General features: G+C 40.7%; 1 protein-coding gene across 1 annotated transcript; it reads right to left on the reverse strand.

Moving 5' to 3' along the window:
* Window positions 1–6,932: 6,932 nt before the first annotated feature.
* On the reverse strand, window positions 6,933–10,355 carry LOC137716826 (carotenoid cleavage dioxygenase 8 homolog B, chloroplastic-like). Its single transcript, XM_068456196.1, has 6 exons — window positions 10,038–10,355; window positions 8,222–8,965; window positions 7,935–8,128; window positions 7,564–7,753; window positions 7,342–7,444; window positions 6,933–7,078 (listed from the first exon to the last, which is right to left on the reverse strand). Exons 1-6 carry the CDS (start codon window positions 10,353–10,355, stop codon window positions 6,933–6,935), a joined length of 1,695 nt encoding a protein of 564 aa, XP_068312297.1.
* Between the last annotated feature and the right edge of the window lie 724 nt (window positions 10,356–11,079).

Here is an 11,079-nt window from a genome sequence, read left to right on the forward strand (position 1 = left end):
CTAGTTTTCCTGATCTTACTCAGTTGGGGGAAGTGATTGCTACAGCCCTTCAAACAGTGATGCGCCCTCCCCAGAGGACTCCTCTGGAGACTATGTATAACCTGAAGTTGGATAAGTTTAAAGGTAACGAGGGTCACGAAGGCGCAGAACGTTGGTTGGAACACCTAGAGAAGACTTTCCGGGTGTTACATAACCAGGGGAACCTTCCTATGGAAAGGTGGGTTGAGATAACCTCTTGGTTTCTGGAGATGGAGTCTGCAGCTTGGTGGGAACAAGAACTTCGGAGGTTGACTCCAGCTCAGAGGACCGATTGGAATGTTTTCAAGGATGTGTTTCAAAGGAGATTTGTACCCCCTGAGTATATCGACCGTAAGAAACAGGAATTCACTGAGTTGAAACAGCGAAAGATGACGGCTAACGAGTATTATCGTAAGTTCACTGATTTGTCTCGTTACTATCCTGATGTCGCTGGTAATCCGGCGGAGATGCTTCGTCGTTTTCGCTTGGGCACTAGAAAGAGATGGCGTTCTATGGCCACTACTACTCACTGTGAGTCCTACCAGGAGTTCTATGAGATATTGTTGAGGGTAGAGGACTCAGAGAATATGTCGAGCGACAGTGATGAAAAGAAAGATGACAAGGGGAAAAGTCAAGTGTCACTTGGGCCTCGCCAAACTCAGAACTTTAAAAGGGGTGGTACCAGTTCGAGTTCGTCTAGTGGTGGTTTCAGTGCCTCTGGACAAGGACGTGGAGGTAGGTTTTATGGAGGTGCTCGAGGCCAGAGACAAGGTGATGGTGGCCGAAACCGACCCCTATTTTGCCGTAGGTGTAATAACCGACACTTCGGCGAGTGCAGGCAGATTAGCGGTAGTTGTTTCACATGTGGACAGGTGGGACATAGAGCGGTGAATTGTCCCCAGGGTCAGCAGCAGAAGCCGCAGCAGGCCTTTATGCCGCCACCTGCACCGATTCGACAAATCCAAGGTCCGAGTAATTATGGTCAAGCAGGTAGAGGTGGTGCCTATCACTATCAAGGTGATGTTGTTCCCTATGCTCCAGGACCGTATCAGTACCCCCAGGACCCGTATTCACAAAGTGGTTATCCCCCGTATCCCAGCAACTACATGCCGTATCCTCCAGCTCCAACGGGTGGTTCTCAGTGGTACCAAGGAGGACAGTATCAGCAGAATGAGAATGCTACTAGTAGTGCAGGGTCTTCGAGACAGATGGGTCAGCCCAGTCAGGGGCGTGGAGCTCAAGGTCGCGGTGTTCAAGCGAGCAGAGGTCGCGGTGGACGACAGCAGGGCCAGGGGCGTATTCACAATATTTCCCTGCAGGATGCTCAGAACAACCCGGACTTGATAATGGGTACGTTAAACATTATTGGTTATTTTGCTAGAGTCTTAATTGATTGTGGAGTTACACATTCCGTTATTTCTCATACATTTGCTCAAGTAACGCAACCTCGCCCCACACCTCTAGGGTACGATTTAGAGTTCGCTATGCCTAGAGGAGAGAGATGTGTTGTAGATTGTATGTACCCAGGATGTCCAGTGATAGTAGAGGGTGTTGTTATGCCCGCGGATCTTATCCCGTTAGATATTGTCGATTTTGATGTGATTTTGGGCAATGATTGGTTGCACTTCTATCGTGCCAACATTGATTGTTACGGGAAAGTAGTTACGTTTCACCGTCCTGGATTACCTGAGGTTACTTTTGTGGGTGAGCAGAGTGGAGTAAGACATGGTGTTATTTCGACTTTGCGAGCAAAGAAGTTGTTGTCTAAAGGTTGTCAGGGGTATCTAGCTCATGTGGTGCTAGAAGAGACTGTTCCAAGCAGAATTGAGGATGTGAGAGTGGTTAGACATTTCCCTGATGTTTTTCCTGAAGATTTACCTGGTTTACCCCCAGATCGAGATGTGGATTTCACTGTTGAGTTGCTTCCAGGTACTAATCCTATTTCTTTAACTCCTTATCGTATGGCTCCCGCTGAGTTAAGGGAATTGAAAGTGCAGTTACAGGAATTAGTGGATAAGGGATTTATTCAACCTAGTACATTACGTTGGGGGAACCCCAGTTTATTGGTGAAAAAGAAAATGGACGTTAAGGCTGTGCTTTGATTATAGACCATGGAATCGGGTAACGATTGAGAACTGTTATCCAAGATGGTGTACTGATGTTTAATGAATCAGCTCAGAGGTATTTGTGTAATTTCTAAGATTGACTTGAGGTCTGGATATTATTAGTTGAAGATTATTGGTGAGAATGCCCTTATGATAACTCTCAGGACTCGTTAAGGTCATTTCAAGTTTTGGTGATGCCATTCGGAGTGACGAATGCATCTACTACTTTATGAATTTGATGAATAAAGTATTCCAATGATATCTAGACCGATTTGTTGTTGTTGCTATTGAAAAGATTGTTAAGACTAGAGCAAAGTATGCTAAACATCTTAAATTGGCATTGCAAAGATTGAAGGAACGTCAATTGTATGCTAAGTTTAACAAATGCCAATGTTGAATGAATTAAGTAGCATTTTTGAGATATATTATATCTGCTTCAAGTATTCAAGTGAATTCATAAAAGGTAGCAGAAATTGAGAATTTAGAACAACCACGAATCGTGATTGGGATTCGGAGTTATCCTAGCTTAACAAGCTATCATGGACGGTTCGTGAAAGATTTTTCAGTCATTGCTTTGTCATTGACGAGATTGTTGAGAAAAGAGGTTATGTATGAGTGGGAAGGGAAATTGTGAGCAAAGGATTCAACAACTGAAGTATTTCCTCACTCATGCACGTAATTTAGTATTCTCAGAGAATAGTGGTAATCATAAATTTTAGTGATGTTTCTTGAATGGTATGGGATGCATGTTGATGCAAATGTTAGGGTGATTACATACGTTTCACGACGAAAGGAACCACATGAAATGAATTACCCTATTGGTGATTTGGAAGTCATGATTACCATTCTTGCTGTGAAGTTATGAAGACATTATATTTGTGGTAAGAATGCAAGATTTTTACGAATCCAAAAAGTCTCCAATATCCATTACTTGGAAGGATTTTGATATGAGGCAGCGAAGGTGGATTGAATTGTTTAATGAACATGATTGTACGACCAGGGTGATCGTAAAATTGTTCTAGCTGATGCACTTGGTGAAAAGACTGTGGTAAGAGTTAATGTCTGGCACGCTTGCCAAGATTGTCTTCTTGTGGATTGGAAATCAACTGAAGTAAAGTTGAGAATGGAAGATTGAGAAGAAGTTGTAATTGCTAATTTTCAAGTTAAGTCTTTTTAGTAAGGTCGTACTCAAGACTCAAATGGTTAACGAAGAAAATTAAGAATTAACCAAGGCAAAGAAAGAAGGAAAAAAAAAAAAAGATTGCTGAGTTCGAGAATAGGATGGTTATGATTGAACTTGAAGTGATAGTTGATCAATGTACCAAGATAGTACATTTACTCCAGTGTTGAGTAACAACCACAGTGCAACAGTACTTATATGTTTTATGGAGAAGAGATTTGGGTTACGGAACTGCTGAGTTTCTTAAGTATGTTGGTTGCACAGTTTCCAAAGTAACGCCATAAGGACCATGAAATGTGTCAATTTTTGCTGATTTGTGGAAGAAATGCTTCTGGATAGAGAAGATTCGATCACGAAAGAGTTTTGGTAGGCCCTGAAACTATGGATGAGTCTTCTCAAAGTATTCAGGTGATTAAGTTTAACCTGAGAGTAGCCAGGAATGGCAAAAGAGATTAATAGTTGAACATGTCACTAATCGAGTGTTTAACGTAGATGATCTTATAATTTGAAGTTTTCACTTTAGAAAAGTATGATTCGGCTGGGGAAAGGAAAGCAAATTAAGTCCTAAGTACATCGGACTTTATGTGATCATCGAAGAGTAAGTGAAGTTGCTTGATTTACTTCCAGAGTTATTGTAAGAGCATGATGTGTTTCATGATTCAACATTTTTAGAAATTTCATCATGAAAAGAAATAGTGAGATTTGGAAAGGAGACAAAATAAGTCTTAAACACATCAGACCGTCTTTGACCACTAAAGGAATCGATGAAGTTGCATACAAGTGGTGATGTCTTCAGAATTGGCTAAGGTGCATAGTGTATTATATTTCGATGCGTTGTCACTAGGTGGCAGATTCGTCACATGGAGTTCCGGTGCAACTGTTGAGAATTAATCCGGATTAAACTGGTTGAGGAACCAAGGACGACTTTGGATTGGAAAAAGAATGTATTGAGAATTAAGACAGTGTAATTGGTGAAAGTTTTGTGGAGGAATCATTCAGTCGAGGAAGCTACATGGGAGACAGAAGATCGAATGAGGGATTTGTATCCTAGATTGTTCTTCGATCACTAGGGGTTATATGTGGTTGTTTTGAATTTCGGGACGAAATTCTATTAAGGAGGGTAGGTTGTGACATCCCGTCCCGGAAATATCGAAACGTACATTTGAAATTACAATTTTACCCCTAGTTCGTTACATTTACGTGTTGTGTTGTGTGGTGTAGTGTTGTAGGACCACACACACACTCACACACTCTCTTTCTCTCCCGTGATTCCCTCTCCCTCTGTCTCTTTTCTGTCTCTCTCTCTCTCTCCCAAGCTCCGTTCTTCCTTCTTCTTCATTCTGAAAACGTACGGACGACACACAAATCACCCAAACCTTGATGGATCAAAGAAACTAAGGACACCATCGAACTCGTGAAGCTCGTACGAGTGCAACCATACCATTTTCAGGTGAGAAATCCTTCGTTTTCATGTCGATTCGAGGTAATCCGATTTAGGTACTATTCATGCAAACTTAAACTAGCTTGTTTTTGGAATTTCTAAGCTTGTAGATGTGTTTGTGAGGTCCCAAGGAGCCTCGGAGTGGTTCGTTGGACAAATTTGGACGTCGGGATCGTCCTGTGCAAAGTTGGCCGAACTTGGATCGTTGTTGCAGGTGAGATTCCTTGATTTTTAGGCCTTAAAAGTAGTCCAACGTGATTCTACTAGTCCTAAGCTTCATTTTGGTATAAAGAACGTGAAATTTGGTTGAAAAACGAAGGAGAAAACAAAGTTAGAAATTTTCCCAGTTTTCCGACGCCGTCGCCGGCGCCGGAGGTTCGCCGGAGAAGAAAGGGGAATATTCCGTTAAGTCTAACGGAATATTCCTAACGGCAGTGACAGAATCCGGTTAGATTTGACGGAATATTCCGTCAGTTAACGGAATATTCCTGACGGCGTCAACTGACGCCGTCAGTGTGCAGTGCACGTGGGCCGCGCGTGGGGGCGCGTAGGTCCGTGCGGGGTCAGGCGCGTGGGGGCGCGTGCGTGGTCCAAAAATTTTTCTAAAAATATGGGTGTGATCCTGAGGTTGTGTAGATCACATTGGTATATTCATTTGTCCAATTTGAGCAATGTATGAGAAGTTATTACGAGAAGTTGCTTAGGTGCTTTTAAATTAATGTTTTCGTAACTTTGTCGCGTATAGGTGATTCGTTTTCCGAAGACGAGCGTACACACTCGAGGCAGGGGGGCTACGACCCTTCTAATTACCAGTGAGTGGGCTTTTGTTTTCCGTATATACCTATATACCTCTAAATTCCCAGAAATAGAATAGAAAAGGTTATATGTTTTATGCCATGCATCATTTGAATATTGTTTACGCATCATCACGTGCATTGGTAATTGGCATACATATATATAAATGTGTATTTGGTGCTGTGGACGCACAGGTAAGTGCCAAGTAAGCGGTATTCATGTGGTTATGCATTCCCGTTTATTATGCAATGGTAATTTGAGAGGTTTAGAGAGCTCATAATCTGCACCCCCGGTGTTAGTGCTCCCGCCCAGGGCCAGGGCACAGCCTTCACGTGTATGTTCACCAGCACCGCATGCTCGCCTTGGATCCAAGATAGGTGCAAGCCTGTCGTACAGACCACATTAGGTGGTTCCGACTTGTAGGTGACCCGCGATTATCGCACAGCTTCACGTGATCGTAGCACTAGAGCATACATATATATAATACACCCAGCTTGTCGTACAGACCACGTTAGGTGGTTCCGACTCGTGTGCAGATTCAGTTATTGAGTTGAGAGTGGAGCTCTAGATTCAGCCGTACAGGTCACGTTAGGTGACTCCCGGCTGCCAGATTATATATATTCGATGTGAATTACGCTTGAGCATTTATAATTGATTATGATATTCTGTAATGGCATATTCTCGAGCATGAATGGCATATGGTGGAGCATGATTGATATATCTATACATACGTATATATGTCCATTTTCTGGGAAGTATACAGGTTTTACGGCGAGGGGTTAGAATGTATTTTGCTAAAGAGTTTTCAAAGAACTTTGTTTTTGCCCACTCACGCTTTTGTTTTTGCGCCCCTCCAGGTTCTAGTGGTCTAGAAGGTTCGGTGGTTTATCCCAAAGGGCGTCCCGGCAATTTCTGACAGACATTCACCATTGTAGGGTCACCTTCGGGTGTACATATGTCGTATCTTTCCTTTTGGATTGTTGTAGACTTGCTCTGAATTGTGTCTCACATACACTAGTACTTTGTATGTTATTAGGTTTTTAATTATTCGTACTATTATATTACCTTCTCATTAGCTTCCGCACGCGCACATGGTTACGTCACCTTCGTGTGACGGCCAGCACGCCCTGATCTCGGTCGGGGTGTGTCACGCAACGCTCACTTAAAACGAAAAGAAATACGAACATAGATTTTGTCACATTGTTATGCGTAGGTACAGCCTATATCTATCTGCTTACATGTCACTCATATCATATAAACGAATAGCATATTTTTGTGTACCTAGCTAACCGTGACCTACATATATATCAACGCAGTCGAAGTGGGAACATTCTTTGGCTAGCTGTAAATAACGAATGTAGAACTGATACTGGCTAGTTCATCATTTCGATGATTATTTGGAGGGAACCCAGCATCCATGCAGTCCATATGGAAGACCATAGGGGAACTTTGCCCTGGCAATCTCTTCAAACGTTGATCCATCTAACAGCAATGCATATCCATCTCCATTTTTCTCACTAATCATCGAGATTACAACACCTATATCATGTACGCATAAATGTCTTAGAAATCATTCCAAATAAAGAGTTATTAACCTACATCATGTACACATAAATGTCTTAGAAATCATTCCAAATAAAAAGTAATAACTCTTCTTTTTTAAGTATTCTAATTGTAAGCAATTTCTTTATAAAATTAAGGTGATGTTGATATTTAGTTTTAAATATCACTGAAAAGTGCCTTTAAGAGTTTTAAAATTTGGCTTGATTTTGATTTTTAGTTTTCAAGTATGATAATCTCACCATCATCTTCTTCAGTTGCCCCGGGACGGGCAACAAAGAACGGCTCGGATGGCACTGCTCCCTCCTCGTACCAATTCTTAGCTTTCTTCTCTACCAAATCAATCTGCAATTACATATATTCAAAGAATTTGAGTGAGAAACTAGCTCAAAACCGCTGATGATATAATACAACGTGGAAAATGGAAGTAGTGCATGTAATTTTGTAACTTTAATTAATAATACCTTGGTGAGGGTGTTAGGGAAGTTACACGGGCGCTGAGCCCCGCAAGCATAAGCGTATCTGTATTTTTTGCCCAGATAAGCAGGGTTTATGCTGCACATGTCCATCCCTCTTCCATGCTCATTTGGGTCTAGTGCTGCCTCCAATTTTCCATATGGACTCCCATCCAGTGGTATCTTGAACCTACCAACCCTGAATTTCCATCAAAAGAATAATAACAAATTAATAGCTAGCTCCAATTTAGGTCACATATATGGTTAATTTTGACAGAATTTTTGTTCGAATATATTAAACATGATAAAGAATTCCCAGTCTCGCAAGATCATGTTATGTATTGATTTATATAAGACGAGTAGTCATATCATGTACGTACTGAGCATCTGGTAGTACATCTTTGCCGGTATACAACCGAAGATTCTGAATCTTAAGCTTATCCAGAATCGTGGTGTCAGCGTTGTGCTCACAACAATCGGCAATGATAGCAGTAACCCTACCATCCTCATCTGTCTCCTCATAAGCATTAATGAAATGGAACGTAATGTACAATGGAACTTCCACACTTGTCACCTTCAGAACAAAGGAATTGCATACAAATAATAAATCGAAAGATCAAAAAACATACTAATTAGTACACAAAATATCAGATGGGTAGTAACTTACAACGTTGCCACTAGCTTTACACATGACATGCATAAACGCCTTAGAGTCAGGGTGCCACTCAAACTTGTACAAGGGAGTGGGCTCGGCCTTGAGCAAATTCCCAGCACAATACCTCAGTGGCATTTCGGGCACAATGATGTAGTGCTCGGTCACAGGGAAAGAGTGCACCCAACCAGGAGCCGGTCCACGGCTACAATCAACCCGCCCGATCACCTTCCTCTCATTAGTACCCGGCTCCATCCTGACCGCTAAATACCCCGGCTTGATTAAATCCGGCAACAAAGTCAAAAACTCGGTATCGGTCACAATAGGATGTGCCGAGTGTATCAAACCACCCAATGTGTCACTGTACTCAAATTTTCCTAAAGTGTCCAACGTGGTCGGGTCAATCACTATTGATCCTTTCTGGGTTTCTGTGAGGCACACAACCCGACCATCGCCTAGCTTAACCACTCCGGTGTTGGCGTTGTCAGTCAACGATGTACCAGAGAATAAGTTGGCTAGTTCTCCAATATAAGATAGGAAATTGGCCGGCTTAGGGACCTCAGAGAATTCACGGAAACATATTTTTTGGTTCTTCATGGCAGCTGTGTAGGCCTCGGATTCGATCTGGCGGTGGCCAGCAGTGAGGCGGCCGTCGTGGAAGTGGAGTTTGGCGAGCATGGCATAGCCGTCAAAGAGGTGGCGGAAGTTGTAGTCCCCAACGTGCCACAGCCCTGGACCATTTCTTAGGTACGTACCTTTCTGCATGTGACATTAAGTTAATTATGAGCTAGCTATATATTCAGCAAATGTTCACCCTTTATAATAAAATGGTGCCTGATTAATTTGGATCTATTTGTCTACAAATAACTGTAGATAGAAGTATGAGAAAAATGATTAGGAATGAGACAAATAGTTGGTAATAAATAAATAGTAAAAGAAATGGACAAGGCCAACGTCATATTACATTCTTGTCGATGAATTATATAGCATTTTAAAAGTAATTAAAGTCGGGAATATTTGTACTTGGCCAGCAGGCCCAGTGCCACATTTGTCTGATGCATTATGTGGCGATCGACAGTAAGTTGATTAATTCATTATCAGACTTAGTGTAGCTTAATTAATCATATACTGTCACTTAGTGCTACATTTTAGTGATATTCTTTTTTTCATTTGTAAGTGATAGATCTTAGGTTCAATTATCGTCAAAAGCAAATTTGAACTACATTATTGTTAATTCAATGTTAGGTTAAGCTAACCTCTCTCCCTCTCTTAATATAAATGATATCATTGTTCAAAATTAATCATATACTAGCACTAGCATTTAGCAAGAAGACACACGCGTCATCAAGGACAAATCTTCTTTCTATGTGCGTGGTAGGTAGGCCTCTCACTACGAAGCAAGAAAGGTTAGAAAAGCAGGATCAAATTAGTGGGAATAAGAAAAGGGTTGGTTTTTTTTACAAATTTGCGCTTTCTTCTATTTTTATTTCCTGCAAGTTTCTGAGTAAAGTTGTAAACTTACATTATTTTGGCTTACAACATCGTACCGTATTTTGATCCTTTATTTTTGACCTAACCCTAATATATATATATATATATATATATATAGATTGAGTTCTTATTGGGTGTATTTGATATTTTGAATAAATTTTTTTTTATTGTATGGCAACAGAAGATACGATGTGCTATGAATTTGAACAATTTATCATGGTGAATCTCAAATAAATTTGTAGTTTAGATTTAGTAACAAGGAATCATCATCAGCAACAATTCTTTGATAGAATAAACCAAGAATTATGTACATGAAATTAATTAATGAACGATCACATACCAGCCACAATGGTATTTCTCCTTGGACAAGCAGCTCTCCTTCCCATCTCTCCTGCCGCACACTCGTCCATGCTACGTGACTCCTGTCGTAACCATCACCACTCTCTTCTTTTGGGGGTGGATGAGCTATTGCGGGCAATGGTGGACTTGCTACGTTTGTGGACACCAAGCTGCGACCATTGTGCTTTTTTCCGGTATTGTTCAAGTTCTTTTTTAAGGGATTAAACCCACCTTTTATATTATTTGAGTTCTCAGAAACGGCAGCTGTTGGCAGCAAAGAGAAGTTTCCAGTAGCGCCTGAAAATGTTATGGAGGCCATGAAAACTAGTTCAGAACTAAGCAGCTGTGTATTAAGAGTGGGTTAAAGAGTGTGAGGTCAATTGTCCTTTATATAGAGGAGGGTCGGCAGGGAAAGATTGCAAATAGGGCAAGTTAACTAATTGGAAACAAGTGTCCTATGCATTCCCATTTGGAATCTTCATTGGTGGAATTCCCCTTCACTAGCTGACATGGCTGTTTTGTATGCATATTTTTTCAAGGAAAACCTAAAATAGAGAAGATGGGCATACCAATATGCTTCCGTTGGTGGTTTGACTAAAGACAACCTTATATTGAATGGGTGCTCTAGTTAACCGAGCTACAAGAGCTTATTACTATGACATATAGCTTACCCTTTTTTATGTTATAATATTTGTGAGAAGTCGATGATGTTTTAGAGCAGTTGCAGAAATCAATTATATCTATGAATCCTAGTGCAAGTTTGACATTCACTGATCCTTCTTTTCCCTAACTAACGTTTTAACATAATAGCACTATCATTTGTCGAAAAAAAAAAAAAGGTCATATCAATATTTTTATTTATTTGAAAAAATTAGCTAGATACCTCCAAATTAATTATTATATTATTTTGTTAAGGGAAATAAATTAAGATTGCACATAAGAAGAACTCAAAATGACAGTACAAATATATAGTAAGAGTAATATTATTATAATTTATACAGTAACTGGTAATTATTGGAAATCACATACGTTACGTGTAATTT

Source organism: Pyrus communis, chromosome 15 (assembly GCF_963583255.1).
Source record: "Pyrus communis chromosome 15, drPyrComm1.1, whole genome shotgun sequence".
NCBI lineage: Eukaryota > Viridiplantae > Streptophyta > Magnoliopsida > Rosales > Rosaceae > Pyrus > Pyrus communis.